The sequence below is a fragment of the Schistocerca cancellata genome, chromosome 9 (assembly GCF_023864275.1).
Source record: "Schistocerca cancellata isolate TAMUIC-IGC-003103 chromosome 9, iqSchCanc2.1, whole genome shotgun sequence".
NCBI classification, from domain to species: domain Eukaryota; kingdom Metazoa; phylum Arthropoda; class Insecta; order Orthoptera; family Acrididae; genus Schistocerca; species Schistocerca cancellata.
This window is the reverse complement of record NC_064634.1, coordinates 421,847,096-421,874,886: the sequence shown is the minus strand read 5'-3', so window position 1 is coordinate 421,874,886 and position 27,791 is coordinate 421,847,096. Positions and strand designations below refer to the sequence as shown.

General features: G+C 38.5%; 3 protein-coding genes across 4 annotated transcripts in view; 1 reads left to right on the top strand and 2 right to left on the bottom strand.

The window, feature by feature from the left end:
- Positions 1-17,740, bottom strand: part of LOC126100124 (DNA-directed RNA polymerase III subunit RPC4) — a 40,878-nt gene extending 23,138 nt beyond the window's left edge. Inside the window, exons 1-4 of the mRNA XM_049910655.1 lie at positions 17,437-17,740; positions 17,243-17,339; positions 11,184-11,306; positions 7,814-7,943 (exon numbers count right to left, since the gene is read on the bottom strand). Of these exons, the coding sequence (XP_049766612.1) occupies positions 7,814-7,943; positions 11,184-11,306; positions 17,243-17,339; positions 17,437-17,654 (568 nt within the window). The 5' untranslated portion in view covers positions 17,655-17,740. The remainder of the gene's footprint in view (positions 1-7,813; positions 7,944-11,183; positions 11,307-17,242; positions 17,340-17,436) is intronic.
- Positions 17,741-17,752: 12 nt separating this feature from the next.
- LOC126100125 (uncharacterized protein C1orf198 homolog) lies at positions 17,753-21,818 on the top strand. 2 transcript variants are annotated; one of them, XM_049910656.1, is made up of 2 exons: positions 17,753-18,518; positions 18,610-21,818. In XM_049910656.1, exons 1-2 carry the CDS (start codon positions 18,225-18,227, stop codon positions 19,345-19,347), a joined length of 1,032 nt encoding a protein of 343 aa, XP_049766613.1. In that variant the 5' UTR covers positions 17,753-18,224; the 3' UTR covers positions 19,348-21,818. The 2 variants fall into 2 exon arrangements, with proteins under 2 accessions (XP_049766613.1, XP_049766614.1); XM_049910657.1 differs by having other exon boundaries at positions 18,387-18,522.
- Positions 21,819-24,737: 2,919 nt separating this feature from the next.
- LOC126100627 (protein takeout-like) overlaps positions 24,738-27,791 on the bottom strand; it is a 72,812-nt gene continuing 69,758 nt past the window's right edge. The window contains exon 5 of the mRNA XM_049911254.1: positions 24,738-25,298. Coding sequence (XP_049767211.1) covers positions 24,997-25,298 — 302 coding nt within the window. The 3' untranslated portion in view covers positions 24,738-24,996. The remainder of the gene's footprint in view (positions 25,299-27,791) is intronic.

The following is a 27,791-nucleotide window of genomic DNA, read 5'->3' as shown; positions in this document are numbered from 1 at the left end:
CAATAAGCATAATTGCTGTGTGGCTGCAACTGAAAATGTCTGGTTTTCAGCCTGGAATTTAATTTGTGAACTAATACAAATGTTATGGATCTTATAAATTTGTCCAAAGAATACACAAGCATGAAAACTCCCACTTACACAACACCAAACGGAGAGCAATGAAAGGTTACACTTTATTTCTTTCTTGCCTTAAGCTGTAATTAATTATGTACAAAACAACAAAATTCCACAGAAAAAATTCTTTCTTTTGTCAGATGAGTAATGCATATATTATTATTACTATAATAATTATTATTATTATAATCATCATCATTATTATTGACCTTGGCTGTAGGTGTATAAATTTGTTCATAATCATAACTGTTATACAACAGATGCTATTAATTCCATCTTCTCACATTTATCTGAATCTAAAAATTTCTGATCACCCAGAATACTAACTCACGAATCACCACTGCTTCCAACCTTCCTGAGCATGCCAAACAACATGAGTGCCCCATCGTCCCAGATTAGTCCAGAGTTCCTCATCGGTTTGAAGGATGAGGTCCCTATGAAAAATGATTCCCTGAACCATATTCAAAGACTGGTAGGGAGTAACGGACACCGTGACATTCCCAAGATGGTCAGAAACATGAAGGGCTGAAGACTGGGCAGCAGAAGTAGCTTTGATCAACAGCAAACCAGACCGCATCTTACTGAGGGTCTCCACCTCACCAAGTTTGTCTTCAATATTTTCCACAAAAAATAATGACTTTGTGGCAGTGAATGTATCCCTGTCAATCCCAGTGTGGGGAAAGTGTTTCACCTCAAGCTGGAGAGCCTGGCTCTCCCATCAGGGTAAAGTCTTTGTAATTTACTATTCTATTAGCACTTAAAGTATATTCAACAAAGTTCATGTTGACACTACACACAAAAGCTGATTCCTGCACAGTAAACAACCAACTCCAAACACAAACTGCCATCTGTGGTAATGATTAAATTCAAGCAGTAATGTCTACCAACATGGTGACTTGACTAGAAAGCAAATGAGGCTCTGAGAAGGGTCATAAGAATTAAATGATTCATTACCAACTGAAGAGATGGCCACAGAAGAATGGTCAGTCTTGTGGAGCATGATACATTTCATACACAAAGCATCCAACCTGATGCCAGCTGCTCTGATCACGAGTTTTCCCTATTTGTGCTATCCAGCCACATCAAGAGCCACCTGGCACAGCAGCCATTGCTGGGATTTCCGATGTCCAGCAGGATGAGCAACCACTCCTATGCATACATAGGGAGGCAGCTGTTTAGGTATCAGAAGTGAGCTATCTGTGTTGTCAGGGGGCTCAGCCATATGGGTACATAACAGCCCCACCACATGGACTGGTTACATGTGCTGGTGACCTAGCAGGGTGGAGGGGAACTACACAGGGAAAGGAAGAGGGGAATAGGGGGGGGGGGGGGGGAGATATTGATGCCATAAATGCTAGGAAGGGAGTTCCTCATCAAATGACTCACACTACAGAGAGGAAATTTAGAAGTGGAGGGAAAAACTCCAATGACGGACCAAAAAGGTAGGGTGAAAAAGAAAAGGCAAGGAGAACAAAATGGAAGGAAGACAGGAGAAAAGGTGGATAACCCAGGTGACATAAGTAAAAACACCGAGAATGGGGGAGGAGGGGGCAGAGGGGAAGGGGCAAGGATGGGAGGGAGGGAAGGGCGTGAGGAAAGAAATGCATTCCAGGAAGGAAGAATGGGCTGCAATAGCTACGGGGCCTGTATGTACCATGCACAAACTCATGAAAGAACTGGGAGCGCCCTGGGGAGGTAAGATTTTTGTCCCAGCAGTCACTCCTGTGTCTCTGTAATGATCATTTCACATGGTCCTCTAGAGTCTGCAGCAGGTGGTGGTCAAAAAAATGGTTCAAATGGCTCTGAGCACTATGGGACTCAACTGCTGTGGTCATAAGTCCCCTAGAACTTAGAACTACTTAAACCTAACTAACCTAAGGACAGCACACAACACCCAGCCATCACGAGGCAGAGAAAATCCCTGACCCCGCCGGGAATCGAACCCGGGAACCCAGGCGTGGGAAGCGAGAACGCTACCGCACGACCACGAGATGCAGGCAGGTGGTGGTCAGCTCAGTTACAATAATCCTGTCACAGCCTATGCATTCTGCATTTGATGCCAATGAGGTCCCACTTGTCATGTGACAAGCCCCTAGCACCAGCGAATACAGTCTTCAGTGAGATAACATGGGACTGATAGGTCATCCTGTTGTGATAGTCATTTTCTGGCTTTCATGATTTGGTGAGCTGTAATAGCCGCAGATGTCTGCAGCCTGAGTGTCGCAGTGGGTTGTGGTAGTGGGTCGACCAAAGTGGCTGTTGTAACACAATATGTAGTCAGAAGATCATTGCCAAAGTGCACTGGTTGTTGTACATTGCCACCATAATGTTTCCCCAAACACTGCCAGACCCAGCTTAAGCTACACACAAGTATCTGAGTAAAATAAATGGCCCAGGCATAGGATGTTCCCAGACCTTGGAGTGACTTCTCAACACTTGTTGACACCACCAACAGCAGCTGCTGCTAGTACCACGGGATAGAGCCTGTACTCTCAACGATAATCCTGCTGCAAAAAACAACAGTTCTGCCACGCCAAGACTTGTGGCAGCACATGCACAAATGAACTCAGGGTAGCAAGCAGCACAGTATTTGCTCTGCATGAGATCCTCTGTGTGTGGGGCAGAAGCTAACAGCAATTAAGGCCAGGAATACTGAAAGATCAAAGGCAGTGTCTGAAGACAAATTCCCATCTACATAATTAATAAACACTGGCTAAAGATGAATGATCCAGATGACACGAGCTGTGAGGCAACCATTGAAACTGAAATGTGCACACAAAATCTTGTTCTCCCTTTTGCTCTGATCTATACTTGCCAATTGAAAAGCACAGCTAAGTGTTCGGGTAACTCTTGAAGTACTCACTATATGCATTTAGTAGTATATCATTATCAAGTGTAGTAAATAGTTTTCCTGCTGTTAACATCATACCTCCCTCTTCATAGATGACCACTGAAAATTTTGTCACACTTTCACAAAACAAGTGTGCATCTGGGCAAATACGTTCGTGGCCTGATGAGTCTCTATTAAAAATTGCACATCTTAAGTACAAAGGTAATTTTTCCCGAGGGCATGCAGCTTTACTGTATGGTTAAATGATGACAGCGTTCTCTTGGGTAAAATATTCTGGAGGTAAAATAGTCCCCCATTCGGATCTCCGGGTGGGGACTACTCAAGAGGATGTCATTATCAGGGGAAAGAAAATTGGCGTTCTACGGATCGGAGCGTGGAATGTCAGATCCCTTAATCGGGCAGGTAGGTTAGAAAATTTAAAAAGGGAAATGGATAGGTTAAAGTAAGATATAGTGGGAATTAGTGAAGTTCGGTGGCAGGAGGAACAAGACTCCTGGTCAGGTGACTATAGGGTTATAAACACAAAATCAAATAGGGGTAATGCAGGAGTAGGTTTAATAATGAATAGGAAAATAGGAATGCGGGTAAGCTACTACAAACAGAATAGTGAACGCATTATTGCGGCAAAGATAGATACGAAGCCCACACCTACTACAGTAGTACAAGTTTATAAGCCAACTAGCTCTGCAGATGACGAAGAAATTGAAGAAATGTATGATGAAATAAAAGAAATTATTCAGATAGTGAAGGGTGACGAAAATTTAATAGTCATGGGTGGCTGGAATTCAGTAGTAGGAAAAGGGAGAGAAGGAAACGTAGTAGGTGAATATGGATTGGGGCTAAGAAATGAAAGAGGAAGCCGCCTGGTAGAATTTTGCACAGAGCACAACTTAATCATAGCTAACACTTGGTTCAAGAATCATAAAAGAAGGCTGTATACATGGAAGAAGCCTGGAGATACTGACAGGTTTCAGATAGATTATCTAATGGTGAGACAGAGATTTAGGAACCAGGTTTTAAATTGTAAGACATTTCCAGGGGCAGATGTGGACTCTGACCACAATCTATTGGTTATCAACTGCAGATTAAAATTGAAGCAACTGCAAAAAGGTGGGAATTTAAGGACATGGGACCTGGATAAACTGAAAGAACCAGAGGTTGTGCAGAGTTTCAGAGAGAGCATAAGGGAACAATTGACAGCAGTGGGGGAAAGAAGTACAGTAGAAGAAGAATGGGTAGCTCTGGGGGATGAAGTCGTGAAGGCAGCAGAGGATAAAGTAGGTAAAAAGGCGAGGGCTAGTAGAAATCCTTGGGTAACAGAAGAAATATTGAATTTAATTGATGAAAGGAGAAAATATAAAAATGCAGTAAATCAAGCAGGCAAAAAGGAATACAAACGTCTCAAAAATGAGATCGACAGGAAGTGCAAAATGGCTAAGCAGAGATGGCTAGAGGACAAATGGAAGGATGTAGAGGCTTATCTCACTAGGGATAAGATAGGTACTGCCTACAGGAAGATTAAAGAGACCTTTGGAGATAAGAGAACCACTTGCATGAACATCAAGAGCTCAGATGGAAACCCAGTTCTAAGCAAAGAAGGGAAAGCAGAAAGGTGGAAGGAGTATATAGAGAGTCTATACAAGGGCGATGTACTTGAGGACAATATTATGGAAATGAAAGAGGATGTAGATGAAGATGAAATGGGAGATACGATACTGCGTGAAGAATTTGACAGAGCATTGAAAGACCTGAGTCAAAACAAGGCCCCCGATGTAGACAACATTCCATTGGGACTACTGACGGCCTTCGAAGAGCCAGTCCTGAGAAAACTCTACCATCTGGTGAGCAAGATGTTTGAAACAGGCGAAATACCCTCAGACTTCAAGAAGAATATAATAATTCCAATCCCAAAGAAAGCAGGTGTTGACGGATGTGAAAATTACCGAACTATCAGTTTAATAAGTCACAGCTGCAAAATACTAACGCGAATTCTTTACAGAAGAATGGAAAAACTAGTAGAAGCCGACCTCGGGGAAGATCAGTTTGGATTCCGCAGAAATGTTGGAACAAGTGAGGCAATACTGACCCTACGACTCATCTTAGAAGCTAGATTAAGGAAGGGCAAACCTACGTTTCTAGCATTTGTAGACCTAGAGAAAGCTTTTGACAATGTTGACTGGAATACTCTCTTTCAAATTCTGAAGGTGGCAGGGGTAAAACACAGGGAGCGAAAGGCTATTTACAATTTGTACAGGAACCAGATGGCAGTTTTAAGAATCGAGGGGCATGAAAGGGAAGCAGTGGTTGGGAAGGGAGTGAGACAGGGCTGTAGCCTCTCCCCTATGTTATTCAATCTGTATATTGAGCAAGCAGTGAAGGAAGCAAAAGAAAAATTCGGAGTAGGTATTAAAATCCATGGAGAAGAAATAAAAACTTTGGGGTTCGCCAATGACATTGTAATTCTGTCAGAGACAGCAAAGGACGTGGAAGAGCAGTTGAACGGAATGGACAGTGTCTTGAAAGGAGGATATAAGATGAACATCAACAAAAGCAAAACAAGGATAATGGATTGTAGTAGAATTAAGTTGGGTGATGCTGAGGGAATTAGATTAGGAAATGAGACACTTAAAGTAGTAAAGGAGTTTTGCTATTTGGGGAGCAAAATAACTGATGATGGTCGAAGTAGCGAGGATATAAAATGTAGACTGGCAATGGCAACGAAAGCGTTTCTGAAGAAGAGAAATTTGTTAACATCGAGTATAGATTTAAGTGATAGGATGTCGTTTCTGAAAGTATTTGTATGGAGTGTAGCCATGTATGGAAATGAAACATGGACGATAAATAGTTTGGACAAGAAGAGAATAGAAGCTTTTGAAATGTGGTGCTACAGAAGAATGCTGAAGATTAGATGGGTAGATCACGTAACTAATGAGGAAGTATTGAATAGGATTGGGGAGAAGTCTGTGGCACAACTTGACTAGAAGAAGGGACCAGTCGGTAGGACATGTTGTGAGGCATCAAGGGATCACCAACTTAGTATTGGAGGGCAGCATGGAGGCTAAAAATTGTAGAGGGAGACCAAGAAATGAATACACTAAACAGATTCAGAAGGATGTAGGTTGCGGTAGGTACTTGTAGATGAAGAGGCTTGCACAGAATAGAGTAGCGTGGAGAGCTGCATCAAACCAGTCTCAGGACTGAAGACCACAACAACAACAAGTACAAAGGAAAGACAAGATTGTGAGTGGACACTATAACCAATGAGTAATGCCAGGAATTTTGAAGTGCTGGCCAAAGTACTGTCTAACTATAGTTCGCATTACATAGGAAGATGCTTCTGCGCAGAGAGGCAGAGCAAGAGGGAAGTGGGGAGGGGGTAATGTCTGCATAATCATGGTGATATAGAGTACAAAACTCTGTGTTCCCAGGTTCATTTGTCTATGGTACACTGTATTATACATTCACGCTATGAGGGAATAATAAATTTTAAAACCTATTAAGATCAATCATCCACATGAGAGAAATCTTACTTCACATCTTGATGACATTGTGTCTGCTGCTCTACAGCTACAGTCCATGTGGCATTACAAGGTGAGAACAGCTTTTGTGAAGAAGTCTCGTACAATTTTTCTCAAAATGATGACTGTCTAACAATAAGGTCATTGAAACTATTTGCAATAATTGTCATTTTACAGTGATCTGGACTGTATTATAAGCAACATAATTAACACTTCAAGCACAAACCAAAATCATCATATTTGTTTAACAACTGCTTCTACACCAATGAATTTTTTTTTAAAAAGGGAGAGGGGGGAGAGAACGGGGGAGAGAGGGAGGGGGAGAGAGAAAGAGAGAGAGAGAGGGAGGGGGAGAGAGAGAGAATGGGGGGTGGGCACTGTAGTTAAATTTAAACTAAACAATGGAAAATCCAGGATGGAATAGTGACAGTGTTATGATAAGGATCGATTGCTACTCGCCATATAGTGGAGATGGTGACTTGCAGACAGTACAACAAAAAGACTACTAAACAAATTAGAATTATTGGCTGTAAAAAGTAATTACACTACTGTGTAAATGGTGGATATGTCATTATATTTTTGCAGTCAATGACCATTATGAGTGTACGCCTACATTCAACATCACATTTCAAAACCACATTTATGATCCATGAAACAAGCAAGTGATTACCGTTATCTTTGAATGCCCCCCCATATAACTAAAAACCACTGATATCTAGACTGGTAATTTTAAGGCATTTTCCAATTTGTGGCTTGAAAATGACAGGTATTACCTGTACGAACACCAGAATTTTTTATAAATTTATCTGGCCATTTTCTCATGAATTATTAGAGCACAGAACTCACTGAGAATAGCTTAAATTGCACAACTAGCTAGCTGGCTGCTTCGCCTTAGGCAATGTGGTGAAAACTATAGTTACCAATCAAACAGCAGGAACTCTAGGTAGGAATATCACCAATGTAGGAAGAGACACATTTGCCACTTACTGTAAAGAAGACATGTCAGGTTGTACACAGGCCCAATTAAAAGACACATATAGCTTTTGACCACAGCCTTCATCATAAAACACACACACACCAGACCACCTTACCACCCTAAGACAGTGGCCATGTATATGTGAGTAGTTGGTGAGTGAACATGTGTGAGTTCTACCTCTGGGGAAGAACTTTGTCCAAAAACTTGGTACAAGATGCAGTATACTAAGAAATTCCTTTCTATATTCCACTGTAATTCTAAGGAGCTTTGAGAATACGTCATCAGTGTTTGACAGTAATGGAATTTTATACAGTGATTGGAATAATTATGTTATTACCAAATGAAAATTCATACCTCTTTTAATCATTGGCAGCTCAACAGGTGCAAATGATTTGTCCAGGGCAGCAGGATCATCTACAAAATCGTCACGCAGGAGCTCCTTGAGTTTTTGTTCATCCTCTTCTTTATCAAACTTTCTCTCATACTGGAAAACACATTAAGGTAGTAAAGCAAGTCCTAGTGCCACACAACCAACACCCTCTCTCTATAGCAACCACATTAGTGAACAACAGCTGACTTATAGTACTAACTTTGTGCAGGCGCATGTCTGGCTCTCAATGGTCAGGTAAAACCTCCCAAAAAAAGTGGAAGAAACCAAAAGTAGCATGCTAAATGAACTCAGGCACATAAAACACACAACTAACTGACCTCTAGCTCAAAGAAAATGCAGTATTGTTCATTTAATCTCAAGAACATGAAATCTTTCATAGAATTCACATACATTACAAAATGTGTGTATAAACTGAGATTGATTCCACTACTGCCAGGATACCAAACAATAAATCAATGCCAGGCTCATCATCCAAAAGCAGCTTACATAATCCAGATTGAGGTCAGAAATTAATATAAAGTGAACAACAGGTCCATTGTGTACTTAGTAGGACATATGCCACACCACTTTGGTATAAATCATCATGTGCAAAGAGTACATTCTGATTCAAATTAAACTTCTAAGAGCACATCAGCCAACACCAGGAGAAAAAGTACATATTCTTGATGGCAAGTTTCAGATTGTATCCATAGAGAAGTGCCTGTTGAAACAAAACAGAGCACCTGTGTGAGTGGTTACCATCTGCTGAAAGTTTCTTGACAATGAAGGTTCACTATCAAAATTGTTATCTGACATTTGTCAAGTGGCAATACAGTCACTGAACTACATACCATGCATCCCTAATAATTAAGTGCCTTAGATATGAGAATTACTGCCATATAAATTTAGTTGCCAAGAATTAAAACATCCACAGCTGCTCCTTCATTAAACTGTGTGACACATCCCATGTCTTGCTTGCAAAAAGACATCTCTCACCTATATACAATGGTCTTTCAAAAAGTAAAGATACAATGGCTCACAGTCTTTAAATAGAACATTTATTTAGAAAACATCAGTTACATCTTATTAACTGGATTATTTGTTATTTTTCTACCTAACCACCCCCATTATCCAAACATTTGTTAAGTTGGTGCACAAGCTTTTGTATCCCACAGTCATAGAAGGTTGCCGCCTGTTGTCGGAACCACATTTCAATTTCATCTTTGATCTCTTCATCATCATGGAATGATTTTCCACCAAGATGTGATTTCAGGTAACGGAAGACATGGAAGTCGGTGGGTGCAAGGTCCGGGCTGTATGGCGGATGGTCCAATACGTCCCATTTGAATTGTTTGAGCAGTGCTTTGGTTACGAGTGCTGTGTGAGGCTGAGCGTTGTCTTGAAGCAAACGGACTCCACTTGTCAGCTTTCCCCTGCATTTGTTTTGAATTGTCCTTCAAAGTCTGGCAATATGCAGCAGCATTAATTGTCGTTCCAGGAGGCATAAATTCCAACAGAAGAATGCCTTGACTGTCCCAAAAAACAGAAGCCATGATCTTCATCGCTGAAATTGACGTTTTGCATTTCTTGGCTTTTGGTGAATTTGAATGGCGCCATTGCATTGATTGTTGCTTGTATTCAGGTGTATGGTGATAAACCCATGTCTCGTCACCTGTCACAATGTGATCAAGAAATTCATCACCTGCTTCGGCATAGCATGTGAGGAAGTCGAGTGCAAAGCCCATCCTTTTCTTTTTGTGTTCTTCTGTTAACAGGTTTGGAATCCAGAACGCACACAATTTCCTGTACACTAACCTGACAGTCACAACACCATAAAGAGTTGTCATTGACACGTCCAGTATGATCTGATACAATTCTTTCAATGTGAGACGTCTATTGGCACAAACTGCTTCCTCCGTTCTCCAAAGAAGGGCATCAAAGATCACAGATGGCCGACTTGTTCCTTGTTCGTTATGAACATCGGTCCTACCTTCAGAGAAATGACAACACCATTTCGTTACATTTTGTCGATTCATAATGCTCCCATAAGCAGAAACAATTTCTTTGTGAATATCTGCTGGTTGCTGACCTTTTGCATGAAGAAAACATATGATGGAGCACATTCCGCATTTGGCGGGATTCTGAAACGGCACAGCCATTTTAAACACGACCTACTCAAACCAGAAGCAACGTTCAACTGCTGAACGACCGCGAGGAGAAAGCTAACGGTTCAAGGTTAACACCAGTGTTGCCAACTTGCTCGCCAAAACTCTTCTGTTTCTCTGGCGTACGGTGTATCTTTACTTTCCGAAATACCCTCGTACATAGACACAGATGATTATCAGCACAGAAACTACTTCTGTTATACTTTACATCACAAACAAAATTAAATTTCTTCAGCAGAATAACCTGGAAGCAATGTGAAATGAAGCATGCTATGATTTTAACTCTATAAAGATAGATAAACGACAGCAGTATACCATAAGAACCTCAAATAATGTACCAATATGAGTAGTTAGTTTAAATATAAAAGGTTTGTTGCTTAAAGTAAATTTGTTTCCAATTGATGTCTCAGTTTGCTCAAGACAAATAAGCACAAATAAATTTCAAGCAGTAGTGCCCCATGAGAAATGTTTGATAAGTGCAAAAAATTTCATTCTATGAACATTGGATTCGCGTAAAAAAATCATGACAGGACAAAAAGTTACAACACATTCTATTCTACAAGCTCCATTAGTTAATTTTCTTTCAGAAAAACAGATGCTGGACTGTAACATTAGCTTTATCTTCTTCATTGCTTCTAATCTGTACATCTACCACAGCTACTCCCTTTTGAATGTGCTTTCACTTATGTAGTCTATTTAGCAAGGGGTCAATACTATCCTTATAATAGGAATCTTTCCAGAAATAACCTACATCTATATAGTGTGTTAACTGTAAGTTGGCCGATTTCAAAAGGGTGTAGTGGGGAGCAGAAGAAGCAAGCCTGGCCCCCTAATTGACCACCACTGGGTGAGGAGCTGTGGGGCAGGGGGGAAGATGCCATGCCTGCCCCCCATAGTGATGGCCCCAGAAACTGTACTTAAAGCTTAATGATTGCTGGCTAAAGCCTTCTGACTTTTACCAGGTTCTGCTGATTCAGGACTAGGGAGCAGATTGGCCAACTTTTAAGTTAATACACTTCAGTGAATTGTTTTAAATTAAGTAATCTCATAACATGTTGACATTTTGTCTTGTATTGTTCTGCCCCTGCATCATGAACAGGAATTTGTCACTCATACTTTATGCCACTTAAATGAACAAATATTAAATCAAACTATGACTAGAAACAATTATTTCAAATTTTTATCTTACCGTTAGGTTGAGCTTTGGCTTTGGTATGAAGGTGGCTTCATTATCTCTCTCACTGCCATAGCTTACTCGAGTACCACGTTTCTTCTCTCCAGCTGCTAAACCTTCTGAAAATATACCTGTTGACTAAAAATACACCTGTCTAAGAAAACAACACAATAAGACTGCAACTAAACCAAATACAACCATTTTAATGTGCAAGTCACAGTAAAATTAACTGATATGAAGGATTTAGCAGAGGTTCGACAGAAGGAAGTGGAATAAAACTGGGTGTGTGGGATGATGGGGGAGTTGGGGTGGCGTGGGGGGGGGGGGGAGGAGGAAGGGGCAAGATTAAGCTTGGGGAATATGAGGGGGAGGAAGCAAAATAATATCTTCAGTTGAGAACAACACAATAGCAACAATACTAAGCCCAACTAAATCTCTTTCATAAGATAATTTGTTTGGTCAAATGTCTTTCTCATATTATTTTAACCTATTTTAGTAAGCATAATTTCTGTCACTATTAACATGAAATATACTAATTTCATGTTTTCCATCTACATGGTCAGACAGATAAGCTAGATAAGTACCAGGCTCAAGTTCAGGGTTCCTTTCCTGGCTGATCCCTGGGAATGTGGCATACTTTCATAGCACAAATTACCTGCACAGTCGATAATGTCAATGCCGAACACAAGCACCATACAAAATGGAGAAAATGGAACAATTAGGCATGGCAGACCATTGCCTAGAGAATGGGCACAGATACTGTTTGACAAAACAAGGACCTTATCCCAGGTGACAATGTAATGTGATTCAATTTTTAAAAATAGGAGCTGGGATTTTGATTACATCATAATAAATTCAACAGAGAAGAGGGGTACACACTTAGCACAACATGGATGCAGGCTTTGGACACTGGATGAAAACAAAAAAACAAAAATGTCTGAGAATGCAGGAAGGCTGGAGTGCAGTTTTGAATATTGCATTGGCCCCTCACTCTTGCTGATGTAATCACTGTGGAGGGTGCTTAACTCAACTTCCTATACATGTATTAATTCACCCATCTCTGGAGAATTCTGGACACTGCTGCCTTAGTGGTGTTCACCTTTCTTATCTTGGCAGTCAGAAGTTTTAACTGTTGAGAAAACTGGTGGAGAGTGCTGTCAAAAGATGAGAAATTTTACCTCAACTGACACAGCTTGAAAACTGAGAACACCTCATACAGCTATACCATTAAGGTAACTTCTTAAGCAAATGTTAACAGGTACCTGAAACTTCAATGTGTTTGTGTTTCACCTAGATTAAAGCAATGAGTGCCCTTTCCATGTTTCAAGGTTGTCTCTTTACTAGCTTGTTCAGAAATGGTAACAAAAAAATCTCAAAATTTAGCACTGTCTGCATAGACGAATTGCTTTGCACCTGCTTCCCCTTATGTGAGGAATCTAGGGACCACAAAGACAAGACCATATTGATTACAGAGGTATTTAAGCAGCTACTCTCCCTACACTCTGTGTGTGATTAGAGCAGGAAGAAACCCTTACATATGGCACAATGGGAAATGCTATCTACCATGCACTTCTGAGTGGTTTTCAGAAGATGAAGGTACATCATCTTAACTTACATTAAATATAGTGAAAGCCTCACATAACACAAGTTTATGTGCAACAAATATGCAACAATGCTGAAATTGAAAATTGTTAAGGGCTCGAGTACCATGTAACTTATACTGTTTCCTATTATAAAATATTCTTTGTACAAAATCTTGACATAGCAGTATATGACTAACATTAGACAATCAAGTGGTGAAGCACTGCCAGGGACAATGAAAAATCTTAACTCTTTGGTATACATATACGATATGATAAGATGGGTGAAGAAAGTGTGGATATTGTATATAATGTGTATTAAGTTCAGTGTCACAAGTACAAATTTGTTTGGAGGTAAATATCCGTAAATCTAAAGGCAAACTGATCTGCGCAACATTATTATAAGAGGTGGAACAAATTAATAAAAATGGAACACAAACTTTGGACATGCCCAGTGTTGTCTAAAGGAGCTGATAAACTAAAAATAATTTAAAAATTGAAAACAGTTCACCTGGAAATGAATGGTGGATGGTGACATAGGCAGCAGTGCACCAGTTCAGCTTTTGGTGGGATTGTCCCCAAATTTAAAGTACTGTCCAGGATCCCTGGTAAAGAGACTCTGGGCACACTTTTATTCTGCCTTTTGCCAAATCTATGAATCACGTGAACGAAGAGAAAGAATTACATGTAAATTTCCTCCCCCAGACACTATACATGATTTGAAATACACATCTGCCTGTCAAATTAGAGTTAGTTGCATATTTCAAATCCTATTTGAGCATTTTGGAAACAAAAGAGATTGGCATCCAGAAAAGACATTTGTCCTTCCTAGAATGATGAAGATAATTTATCAGTTTCATGTGTTCTTAAAGTTAAAGTTAAAAGATATATGGCTTTCATCAATAAAGGTTTGTTTCTCCACATGGCTGATGAAAGAAAATGACTTCACAACAAATTGTGTTTTTTTACTTCACCATGTTTTCAATAAAATCTGAAAGGACAAAAGCTATAGTGGATCATCAGAATACAAAAAAATTAATTCTGGCACAACAGTGTTACAAAAATAAAACAGTTATAACTCTCTTTGAGAAGAAACATACGTCTCAAGAAGGTGCTGTGAAATGTGCTGCAGTTGTATCTGTTTATCACAGAGTAAAACACAGCATTAGCTACAAGTCATTGGATTGCCACATGAAATTACATCTTTTCTTGTTCCAGAGATTAATGCTGCATCTAAAATTTCATGTGGATGAACTAAGGCAAGGCTGCCTTGAAAAATTTTCTTGGCCCATACAGTGAAGATGTAGTCATAGATGAGCTTCATAAAGCCTTTTATTTTTGTCTCTTGATGCTTCAAACTGAGGAAATACAAAAATTTTCCTTACGCAGCTCAGTACTTTGATGTTATCTGCAGGATATGTCACGGACTGCTAGATTTTATGAAGACTCCAAAGAACGCCACAAAGACATTTTCTAGCAATAAAGAACAATACATAATTTAATGGCTTTCATCTGAATCAAGGAAGTGCATACAGTCCTGATACTGCTCCAGTGAACTATGGAAAAAACAATTCAGTTTTTGTCTTACTGAAAAATGACAATCCTTGAGTGGTAACTGCAACTGTCAGGCCATAAATAATATTGTAAAACATGATCTTAAAATATTTCATCATGATATAAACACAGTAGTTTTCAAAATTTACAGTGAATCTGGTTCCTCTGCATCAAATGTTTAGTCACTAATAGAATTCTGAGTGTGTGGAAATATGAGTTTAAAGAAATATTACAACACATCCATACAAGATGGCTCTTGCTACTTCTTGCAACTGACAAAACTGTGTACTGCTGGCCTACCATCATGTCATATTTTATTTCAAATGCCGAAGAATATTATGCAAGACTGATTTGGCAGTTTATCACCTCAAATGGGGAGCATGACACTGTAGAAACTGAACATTCACTTCCTCAGTGCTATCTATGTTTTGTGTAGCATATTGTGCCCTGAATGAAACTACTGTTAGAAAACTGGTAAAAACTCAGTTACTTACTGGAATCTTAAGAGCAAGCTAGAGAGCAAGAAAAAAGATAAATTCTTAGGAAGGAAAGTTCATGAAATCCTGGAAGAAATACCAAAATCACATAGATTGAGTTTTGAAAATGATGCGCAGATTTTCTTGTTATATTGCATTGACTATTTGTCCCAAATCTATAGCTTTTCTGAGGACAATGTGTTCCGCCAGCTTACAAATTGTTCACTTAAAGAGCAAGAAGATTTTCATCTGCAGTGGCAGTATGTTTTAAAGGTTACCAAAAAACTGAATTTCAACCTGTGATTTCCAGAATGCATAGGCTGGACTTCATGAAAGTAACACAGAACACCAGATTGTATAGATCTCAATAAGTAGGACTCCACAACTGACACCTACCATTCCCAACTGCTTTGACTCACAGCATACATACTTTCTGTTCCTACCAGTAAGTTTGCTGAAAGAATCTTCAGTATGAGGAAGAACCAGTGGTCAGAAGAAAGAAATCAAATGTCCATGGCCTTAAGGAAAAGAGAACTTCGAATAAATGAGAACTTTTCAGAAAGTTGTGGTGAATTGCCACCTTTCTTGAAACGTCGCATCCCTAAACATAGGCATGCGTAAACAAATCAGCATTAACTTTCAAGTGTCTGTAGTTTTGTAGTACAAGTTAAGAATAAGGTAGTTAATTATGTATTTTGAGGAGGAGTGTGCTATACGGACAGCTGCTTTTTACAAAGCCAATGACAATATAACAGTGACACATAAACTGAATCTAGACTTTAATATCATACCTCATTAGCAATTTGGGGAGGTATGTTCCATATACTCACCTAATTGAAGGCAGCTTCTTTAATGCTACATGCATTTTACTTCTTCAGTGGCAGTTTTCAGCACTGTTAGCTCAAGAGTGAGTGTGGTCCCAGAGATGTGTTCATTAGTGTCCATGCTCCAGTTGGCTGATTTACGGCATTCTTTCAGCACTATTTGATTCAAAATATCGCATACATTACTTGCAGTTTGCATTTTGTGCTCAACATGTGTGTTTACAGAGTGTAGTGTTGCCAACCCGCAGTTTGCATTTTGTGCTCAACATGTGTGTTTACAGAGTGTAGTGTTGCCAACTCAATACTACACACCATAAACACATATATTTTGGACACAAAATGCAAAGTGCAAGTAATGTATGCAATGTGTTGAACCAAATGAGGGTGACAGAACGCCTGAAATCGCAAGAAGACTAAAGAACACATCTCCAGAACCACATGGATGAGCAAATAGCCACTTGGAAATCGCCACTGAAGGTGCTTCACAAATAAAAGCAGCGCAATGTGAATGGCAATAAACAAACTCCCTTCAATTAGTTGCATACACGGAACAATATATCCATGAACTTTGAAGCAACTAAGGAAAGACAGAAAACAGAAAAAAATGATGTCTCGTCAGGAATCTCTATGTCCCTTGGAACCATCTGGAACTGGTGCAGAAATGTGAAACAAAGAGGCTGTTTTAGTGGCTGATCTTGTTAACCTGCCATGTCGCGTCACAGAGTAACAGCAATACTCTGATGACAATTAATTTGAGAATCTAGTGACAAGGAACATGCGGCAACTTATGCAGAAATGTTGAAGGATGTAAAAGACTTATCTAATAAAATATATCCTCATTAACACTGTTTTATAAATCACGAATTCAACCGTTCAGTACAGTAGCCAAGCATTTTCTATCACATCTGTTGGAATTACTAACTCACAACAAAAATATCATGTGCCAACCTATAACAGAACATGGCCCCACTAGGGATCTGCCTGTCACCATTGCTTCCATTAAAATTATCCACACTAATTAAATCCTTAACAATGCACCAAACTAACCCCTGGGCAAGAAAAAAGCTTAAAGAACATAGTGCTTATTTTCTCACCTTTCACTGTTTATCTCAATTATCTTTCTAGTGACAAAACAGTTTGAATCTTTGACAACAACAAATAACAGCAAATCATCAGGACTGGCATATATCCAATTCGTAACATTAGTCTGTTGTAACTTAAGTGTGCACACACAGTTTACTAACAGTATGGACGTAGACAATCATCTGATGTGGTTGTACTGTGACAGTAAAACTACTATTCTACAGTGAGAAACTGCACTAGTAGAACTAATCCTATGACAAACTGGATAATGACATTTGGCTTTAAATACACTTTTTAAGATGAACATAGGATCAAATGGGATTTTGGCAAAACTCCTGTTCTTCACTTACACAGTTCTCCTCGCAAGACCATGAAAACGATCTTATGGTGATATTTGCTCAGGGTAGTTACAAAGGGCCGCTCACATTTACGAATCGTTAAGTATTGCAACGTTATAACGTAACACAAGCGACACAAACACTAAATGCTACTTAGTACAGTAGTACCAAACAGGAGGAGTCAGTCACATGCAAAACAATTATTAGACGATTCCCAACCTGCACATAGTTGGCGTTCCTTGTCCTATTCGGTCTCGGGTCCCTTTCTTTTTTATTATCTCTCCATCTAGGGTGCTGTTCCGTTCCCTTTCCATCACTGACAGAAACAATAAAATTGTAAATAAGTTGCTTTGTTTATAAAATACGTAGGCACATATACGTAAAAGAAAACATATACTAATTGTAGAACACACTCTTTATTTTTATTTCGCTGCACATTTACGTTGGGTCTGTACACTTTACGCTGCTTAGAATCGCCAATGTTAGTCTTTCCTGCTGTTAAAGCACCAAGTGTTAGATCCCGTGCGCCCCTGAAAGATGGTAATCGTCCAGGAGATGCAGAAGTCCCAGGTTCAATCTTTATAGAACCTATCAAGCTAGAGATCTGTTTGTAATCCTTATTGCCTGCCATTCTCACGAGAAAACTACAGTACACACGCCGGACACATTACACATCCATCAAGTACAAAAGGTATACACTATACAATGACATGAAATTCGTGTTGTTTAGCTGTTTACAAGCACACGCACAGCATTTGCTTGTCTTCTGTTCCAAAACTATTGCCAACATCATAAAATTTATAGCTGTCACTGAATTTACTTTTTTCTTCGTAAGTCATTTGATTCATTATTACGATTGTGGAAATCTTCGAAAACAGCACACGATTCACGAACTAATAATTTCAGCTGCTACACTAAAACATTATTAGAGCATACAATAAAAAAAAGTGACAGGGCGGCGTCTGAAGATCTGAAGTCGATAACGGTTCGTCAATGCATAAACAGTTAGTTAGTTTATTTACGAGGTGATGTGAATGAACGGGAATGAATAAAATGCGAAGTAATAAGTACTATAGCTGCGTAGATGCATCAAGGATTAGTGTAGGCTACGCATGGTGAATTATTGCTATTTTTATGTACTTCTGCATACGCCGGGCGATCGGCTGGAAAATTACAAAAATCGTCATTAGTATTGTTAAATATGAGTTCAGCAGCGTTAAGGGCGTACGCCCAAGAATATTTCAGCTCTATTAATTCAATAGCTGAAAGAATTCGGGCAGACGTCAATACAGCCGTAACTGCGTATGAAGATTTGTGGCATACATTAAGTCCTGAAGACCAAAATCAGGTTCTAGACGATACCATTATACATCCTGAGGCTGTACTGAAATATTCTCTCTGCCAACAAAATGAAATAGAAATTGAATGTTTTCCACGGCTACGTTTAGAAACGGGTTATAAATATGTGACAGATGACGACGGAGGAAAGGAACAAGCAAGTGACTTTTTCTTCTATCGCCTCCCCCCTTCATTGCTAAACCATGAATATAGGCATTCAGTTCTTTAACTTACTTGTTTGTTTACAGGTCGTGAAATGGAGGGATGAACACTCTGCACCATTTACATGGATGACCCAGAGCCAACTGAATCTCAGCATTATGGACTCTACTGAAAAAGATAGCAGGAAACCTCCATTACAGTCTTCTGACATTTTATTTACACCATCAAAGAAACCTTTCACCACCTCTGACGGTTTTGTTGACCCACCAGATGTAGTGTTGGGTGGTTCGTCATCTCGATTGGCAGCTAGTCTTAGTCCAAAAATCAACTTTGCAACAAAAAATCCTTGTGGAGAAGATAGCTTACTAACAAAACTTAAAAACAAGACAGCAGTATTAAAAATACAGACAACTTTGAAATCTACAATGGGCAAACCAGAACCAGAGAGAGTTCCTTGTCAGTCTGATAATGACAAGCAAGCCCTTGCTCACACAAAGACAATCCGTAGTACTACAAGCAATTTGAAGAATACAAAGAATTTGGGTAATAAACCACTGGTGTCTAAACCAAAGACTCCTCCTCCACCACCTCCCACAAAACAGAAACATATATCAGAAACCAAGCTAGAGGAAGATCCTGAAAGAAAAGCTTTATTGCCAGGTGCTCCTACTAGTGGTCAAAACTCTAAAGAAACTAAGGAACATTTGGTAGTGAAATCTATTACTTCCATTGATTCAATTGATTTAGATGATTTCCATATTAATCTGAACAGCCCATCAAAGGATGTTCCAAAAACAGGTTTTGATTTCCTAGACAACTGGTAGTTGTGCTTCATTTTTTGCATTTTTCTTTTGCATGGGTCACCAAAGATACATCTACTGAACCATATTTATGGTGTGTAAAACCTCAAAGTCTTATGCTCTGTCTTACTTTTGTATTCCTATGGTTCATAACTGTGATTTATTAATTTTAGAGATGTTCAACTCTATATCCCGCATCGAGAACTTAAAGAACTGCATAGTGTATTTTTGCTGTCTTGAACAAGATATATCTAGCTATAGAGTATGAGAAGATTAACGGAACTGTAGTGGTATACATTTTCTGAATATTTTTACAATTTTTGTAAGTGGATTTTATAATGATTTTAGTGAAATGTGAAAAAGTATTACTTTTACCTGTTTTATACCAGAAATAGTGTTGATGTACCTGAGTGTTAAAAAGGCTCATAACCTGTAAGAAGTTTTATTCTCATCCAGTATTGGAAAAATATAAGCTTGCGATTATTTATTTTCATGTTGGAGTCGAAGAATTGTTTCATTTCACAGATTAACTGAAGCCTTTGATATTGCTTTTCGAAGTAGCAACCAAAATGTTATCTTTCAGCGTAACCTATACCTTGGGCTACATTACAGATCAGTTTGTCACTACAACCTGCATCCCAAAAAATATAGGCATAAAAAATATTGTCAGTGCTCTGTTCTTTTCCTGTTTGTTTTTTTATGATGTCACGTACTATAACATCACTACGTCACAGGATGAAGCTGACATCCAATATGGGTAGATTCAATTGAAGGCATTTCATAGAGTTGTGGTTTTCCAATTAAAAACTGATCTGATGTTTGGTATGAATAACAAATTGATACCAGGGATCACCATGCTTAGCAGCATGTTGAAACTGGGGAAACTCATTATCAGATCCTGTTTGAAATGAATATCAAAACTTCCTACTCCTCTGTTGATTTTTGAAGGTATTTTTTGTCATTTTTAAAACAGTTGTGGATAAATAGTTTTGCCTCACTCCTTTTTGAAAATTGACAGTTATGAAATTTAAATCATAATTAGCAATTATTCTATAGAGCCATGCATTTTAAGTTCCAGAAAATCGGATACAAGTTGCACTGATTCAGTGTTATGTTTGTCGTCTCTCTCTCTCTCTCTCTCTCTCTCTCTCTCTCTCTCTGTTATGTTACCCTTTGTTACATTGTGTGTGACTACGTGTTTGACTATTCAGCGGATATGCCTTTAACAAATGTTACCTGTTTTTGTTCCCCAAAATAAGTTGACTACGCTTGAAAATTGGCAGTTCACTCCACTTTAATATTTAAATTGTAGACTTGATTTAACAGTGATTGGTGTTAGTATCTGTGTGGAATGGTTACTTGGGTAAAGCATCTTGTTTCCATTGCTAACAATCAGAAACAAGTAACACTAATCTGTATTGTCTTCATTCTTTCTTAGGCAAACTATGAAGCATCGTATTCCATGACAGCCATTAGTATCATGAATATATCTTAATGTAGCAAATCAGAACTTATACTGAATCGTGTCAGGTTGTGGATGTCTATAAATCAGTTGTATGCTATATGCCACATGAGAGTGCACTGGTGTAATGGTCACCGTTAAAGAATACAAATCTCCAACAATTAAATATATCTGTTGCTGAACTTGGTCGTTTTTTGTAAATCGAGAATTTTTTTAATGTTTCACAAACTCAAATGGAAGAAACCAGGCAGATGTTATAGAATCAGAGATACAAATGAAATGTGGCAAGTGTCTTTGTTTCATTTTGTGTGTCATGTATATATTAAGATTAATTGGTCAACATGCATATTAACATTCAGGATGCATCAACTCTATAATTGTATTTAGTAAAAATTGTTTTAAATTTTTGTTGTGTATTTTTTTTTTTTACTTATTTTGAGAGTAAAAAGTGAATTTAAATATGTAACTATGTTAATCATTATTGCATTTACTGTTTACTTTGAAAGTAACAAGAAAATGCAATATACATGCAACTTTGTGCCTTCCTGAGTGCAGCTTTTTTTTGTCGAGTACATTTTCTAAGTATTAACCATTCTGCAGTGCTAATCCTTTACTGCTGTTACTTAATGTACCACAATGTAATTTTCATTCTGGAGCCCATAACTATTGTTACTGGCTTCCTGTTTCACATGACAGTGTACTTACCTTTGTATCACAGATTGAGGTGTCAGTTTATTAATGAAATAACTACTCAGGTAATTCCTTTCACAGCTGCCATATTCACAAACATACCATTTGTTGTTATAGCACAATTATGATGCTGTATATAGGTCAGCATTCCAAAATACTGTGTCTTCAAGGGCATTAATTGAGAAAAGGTCAGTAACATCTGCTAGAAATTCAAGTTAAATATTGCTAGTGATATTTCCGAAAGGGTGGTTGGTTTATTTAATGATCAGTTTTGTTTATGGTGGCTTCTTTAATATAAAAAATAAGGAAGATAGTTATCTTCTGATACTCATAATTATGGCTGTGGTGCTTTGGCTGTGATGCAAGCACCAATTTTCTTACCCATGGCCTGATGTGCAGTGTTGGTAAATTGAAAAAATGCTTGATTTTATTAACAGTACGAGCATGCTGACTGCAGTTTCAGAATACGAACTGAACTGTAAAACTGATAGCATAACAATGAGGTATTTTCGTTGCCTCATCAAGTTTCTGATGAAAGTAAATCACTTATCGAACATGGCAGCTGTGATTGTTACTACTGCATCAATTAAAAAAAAAAAAAAAAAAAAAGCTGTGAACTATCTAGGTCTCATTTAAATGAAACATTATAGTCAGTAATTAGTAATTAATTTCCTGTGCACATTTGCTAACAACTTCTGTAGGTTTCTTGCATTTGTTTTGTGTATATCTCTCTCTCTCTCTCTCTCTCTCTCTCTCTCTCTCTCTCTCTCTCTCTCTCTCTCTCTGTGTGTGTGTGTGTGTGTGTGTGTGTGAGAGAGAGAGAGAGAGAGAGAGAGAGAGAGAGAGAGAGAGAGAGAGAGAGAGAGAGAGCAGGGCTCCAGCAATGTCACCACTGAAATACCATGTGTCTTTTTATTTCTGTATCCTTTACATTTTTTCAGTGTAATTTGCATTTGATTTTTATGTATTTTCTGTATTATAAGCTGGCACTCTTCCAAGTAGTAAGATAAGCTGGCACTCTTCCAAGTATTGTGGAATAATTTTGAAAAGCTAGTGTTTAGGATGTAGTGGTTATGAAATGTGTGATTTCTCTGCCCATGACACTTTTTTCCTTTAATTATTAAATTACTAAGTAAGGATATATTGCTCCTAGGATGCATCTATGAATTACTTTCTGTGAAGCTTAATTTTCTCGTCATTTGGCTGCAGTCGGTTTATTGTACTGTAGCCAGTGGCTGTAATTCCCAGAAGACACATAGATGTTAGAGATTTGCTTTGCTGATGTGGTAGAATGTTGTATAGACTTCAGTGCCCCTTGGCTTTGTACCATAAGACAAGTTTTTTTTGTGTGTAGAAATGCGTCATGATTTATGAATGTTCCAGTAAAGTATAAACCAAATTGTGCCAGTGATTACTATGATTTTTACTGGCATATAAGGATGATGTCTCTACCATACACCAATAATTTCATGTGGTTATACAAATGTTTGACATTTGTCAAATCTTGTATTGTGTGTAAAATTATTTACCAAAAAAGCAATGTCTCCGGTACCCACAGGGCTAGTTTGAGAAGATTTTTCCACACAAGCAACACCACATCTACCCCCCCCCCCCCAACACACACACACACACACACACACACACACTTTTTTCACTTGTCAGTTTTTGCTGCTATGATACACACAGTATACAAATTGTGCACGTGGGTTCCTCTCTCAGCTTTGTCCCCCAAGTGGCTGCTACTAATTGGCATAAGTCCATTATAGAATTTTTATATTGTTGTGCCTCTGATGCCCTCTCAGCTTGTCTCTCCGAATGGCGGCTAGTGCAGTTTGGGTCCTAAAAAGCCCCAAGTACACACACTGTGGTGGCAATAGAATCTCAGGTTACTGTTTAAAATTTACATATTTCTGTATAAAGTAGTAGTACTGACTGTGTGTCATAACATTATGCTTTTTTGCTTGCCAAAATTGAATAACTTGTATTTTCCAAGGACTGTATCTTTCACATGGTGCTATCATTTACCTGTAATATTCAATATAGAGAACTTTAGGGACTCTTGCTGCATAATTATCATCATCATGCAATGGAAAGTCCAGGATGGAATAACAATATGGAAAGAACATTTTCCTGCTAACCACATAGGGGAGGTGTAGAGTTGGGCAGGCACAGTGAAAAGAATACTAGAAAAACTAAGCTTTCGGGCAAAGTGCTTCCTCAAAAGTAGAACTGCACATGTTTACTTACCAACTTCTCATGTAAATGTGACTACTGTCTTTGGGTGGTACAGTGGTCAGGTGTTAGCACATGGATACAGTAGCTGTGTGTGTATGTGCATGTGTGTGTGTATGTGTGTGTTTTCTGATTAAGGACTTTGTCCAAAAGCTTTATATTTCTAGTATTCCTTTCATTGTGACTGCCTTAGAATCAGTGCCTCCTCTATGTGATGAGTAGCAATCCATCATTTACATATTGTTCATAATAATAATAATCATCATCATATTTATGATTATACATAGACTTGTTAGTTGGAATAACAACATTAGTGACAGAAAAAGATTATAAATATTTTATGAATTTTATTTTTATGCTAACATGTCTGCCTCGTAGCAGATATAGATACATATATATATAAAACTAGACTAATTAGAGACAGTATTTGACAGATATGGGTTGCAACATGTCTTGTGGTACATTTAGTTCACCTTATTACATAGTGTCATTGTTTTCCATAAAACAGATGTCTTAGTAAAAAAACACGTTAAGATATCAATATGTTCAGAGAAGATGCCAGTTCCTGTGTTGATAATAGAAGTGCCAATTCACTCCTTACAATTTTTGTACACGCATAATGGAAAGGATGATGAATAATAAAAATGAATCAGTTATGTACCTGTATGTATGTGTATACTGATTTTTTTCTATCTACTTATAGTTGCTGTAGCTATTATTAGATGTTCATTAGTCATATGCTGATACTCCATACAAGGTGTTTAATCTTCAGCACAGAATTACACATTTTCAGATGGAACCCAAGGTATTAAAGTGTGTGGAAATGCAAATGAAGACTGGAAATAAATTACTCAAAGAAAAAGTAGTAACAGTTCGTGAGCACAATGGCATAATGTTAACGACTTCATGGTAACAATGTGGTGTATGAACTCACATATCCAACAGTGAAACGGGACTGCTTTATCGGCGAAAACACAAGACGTAAGGAGAGGTGCTGCATTTGTCTCCAGACTTCCACTGGACTCTTAATAATCTCTTACTTGGATTACATAGTTCATTACACTGTAGTAAGTATTTGTAATACATTGTTCTTTTGTGTTACATGATGCATACATAGTAAGGTTACAAAATGATGCTCTATTTGACTAGTAATATTCAAATCATGCACAATGATCAGACGCCTCTATATAGAATAAATTTCACAATAGTGGAACTCTGTCTTTTTATATCAGCAAAGGTGCAGCACCAGTTTGTCTAGGTTTGTAGAATGAATAACACCAGAAGAATTTTTAAGGCAGGAAGATTTTGTCATAGGGAACCTTTGAAAATATTCTATTTGATATATCCTGGAAAATGGCTCCAAGAACATCAGATATGCCTGGTTTCAGTTCTTTTAAGATCACATCCCAGTTCTCATTGATGAAATTGTTCATGTTGTCCCCTAACGCCTTATCACCATTGAAAAGATTTTCAAAAGTAAGATAAAGGCGGCTGGTTTCAAAATTAATCTTGAAGTCTTTGATGTTGACATACTTTTCACCAGACTTTTCCACTGGTTCTCCTGTCATGACTACATCGCAGATTACATCCTCTGAAAATCAAAAGAGGAGTTACATCATTAATATGCACATTTATGAACACCCATCAATAAAAATACTTCTTTTTGTGGAATCATATTCATAAAAATGTTAATGTCTTATTACATTATGTTACTGAAACATACAGTTTTAAAACTCTCTCTCTCTCTCTCTCTCTCTCTGTGTGTGTGTGTGTGTGTGTGTGTGTGTGTGTGTGTGTGTCTTCTTTTTGTCAAGTTCTTGTTTGTATACTCATCCACAGCTCAGCACCTTCCATAAGATATGGTGAGCTGTGTCTTCATATTTATTTCATTCTTTCAAATATTCAGAATATTTGCAAGTCTTTTTGTTACATGTAAATTGAATAAGCTACAATGATATTGGAAGGATAGATCCCTACTCACCATATAGAGAAGATGTTGAGGTGCAGACAAGCACAATGAAAAAGAATGTTAGAAATATTTTGGTTTTCAGACGAAGTCCTTTTTCAGAAACAGAAAACTCACATGCTCATGGCCTCTGTCTCCAGAGGCCTGGAGACAGGGCACATGAGTGTGTAAGCTGTGCTTATGTCCATGTGTGTGTGTTTTCTACCTCTGAAAAGGACTTTTGCCCCAAAACCAAAATATTCATCTTCATTGTGCCTGTCTGTGATTCAGCACCTCCTCTGTGCAGTTAGTAGCAATTTATCCTCTCCATATTGTTGATAGTTCATCTCGGAAATTCTGTTCGAGTAAATTACTGCAACTTATATTTGCAAACTGTTCACAGCTGTGTAAAGAACTTATGTTTCCAGTGATTAATTAACTTTGAAGGAGCAAAATCTTGATAATAAAGATAACATAGAAAATAGAAAAAAGTTAAGTCATTGCTTGGCATAGGAAAATATAGAAAAAGAAGAAAAATGAAAAATAAAGAACTGTTACTCACTCTTAGTGTTTCAGAGCTGAAAATGCCTTTTACGGTGACTAAGAGAAATTACTTGGTGAATATATTTGTTCACAGAGACACTCTGCAGAAACATGTTGAACTGAACTGCTTAATTAGTTTACTAGTCAGCTATTATCCAGCTTATCCCCAGGAATTTTACACATAGTGTCTCACTGTGTTTATGACAATTAACATCTATTTCTTAAATAAGCAGGTTATTTTTATTTTCTCGAAGCTGTATAGTTTGATTCATTGCAAGAATATGTTGAAGATGGTGTCTGCCATGGTTGCCTATGCTCACACATAAGATAAAGTATTTGTTGTCCCAGCTTGTTGGCTTAAAAAATGGTTCGAATGGCTCTGAGCACTATAAGACTTAACTTCTGAAGTCATCATTCCGCTAGAACTTAGAACTACTTAAACCTAACTAACCTAAGGACATCACACACATCCATGCCCGAGGCAGGATTCGAACCTGCGACCATAGCGGTTGCGCGGTTCCAGACTGTAGCGCCTAGGACCGCTCAGCCACCCCGGCCGGTTCAACCTGTTGGCTTGTCCAAGTAACAACGTATTAGGTGACCGCAATATTATTGCACCTGGGAGCGAGGGTGCTTCAGTTGGCTTATTGTGAGTTTTTATCATGATATTACATGATGAACCACTTGATAGTAAATGTGCAGCTGTCATGAGATCATTCACAGGGATTCATTTTCCTTGGTAACCGCTGTATTTGTTTACTGTAACATCAATGCATGTTTCTGATGATGGCTGTGAGAGGCTAAGTGTAATAATATTGTGTTTGGGTAGTATGTGCCACTCGTCAATCTGCTGCAGGTGATTTTTTGTCTTTACACAATCTTATTTGTTATTTCGATCTTGTAATTCCTGGTACACCCGGCTAATATTGCGTAGGGCGCCTGTTAGCACGCAGAAGTGCCGCAACATGACATGGCACAGAATCAACTAATGTCTGAAGTAGTGCTGGAGGGAACTAACACCATGAACCTGCAGGGCTGTCCATAAATCCTTAAGAGTACGAGGGGGTGGAGATCTCGTCTGAATAGCACATTGCCAGGCATCCCAGCTATGCTCAATAATGTGCATGTGTGGGGAGTTTGGTGGCCAGCAAAAGTGTTTAAACACGGAAGAGTGTTCCCGGAGCCATTCTGTTGCAATTCTGGATGTGTGGGGTGTCACATTGTCCTGCTGGAATTGCCCAAGTCCTTCGGAATGCACAATGGACTTCAATGGATGCAAGTAATCAGACAGGATGCTTACATATGTGTCAGCTGTCAGAGTCATATCTAGATGTATCAGGGGTCCCATATCACTGCAACTGCACATGCCCCACACTATTACAGAGCCTCCACCAGCTTGAACAGTCCTCTGCTGACATGCAGGGCCCATGTATTCACGAGGTTGTCACCATACCTGTACACGTACTTCCACTCGATACAATTTGAAATGAGACTTGTCTGAGCAGGCAACACGTTTCCAGTTACCGGCAGTTCAGTGTCGTTGTTGACAAGTCCTGGTGCGGTGTAAAGCTTTGTGTCATGCAGGGTACACAAGTG

Bases quoted from the DNA above. Each gene is read 5' to 3' on its own strand.
- LOC126100125 (XM_049910656.1), top strand. From the start codon at position 18,225: ATGAGTTCAGCAGCGTTAAGGGCGTACGCCCAAGAATATTTCAGCTCT. The intron at 18,519-18,609 runs GCAAGTGACTTT...GTTTGTTTACAG, and splicing joins ACGACGGAGGAAAGGAACAA to GTCGTGAAATGGAGGGATGA.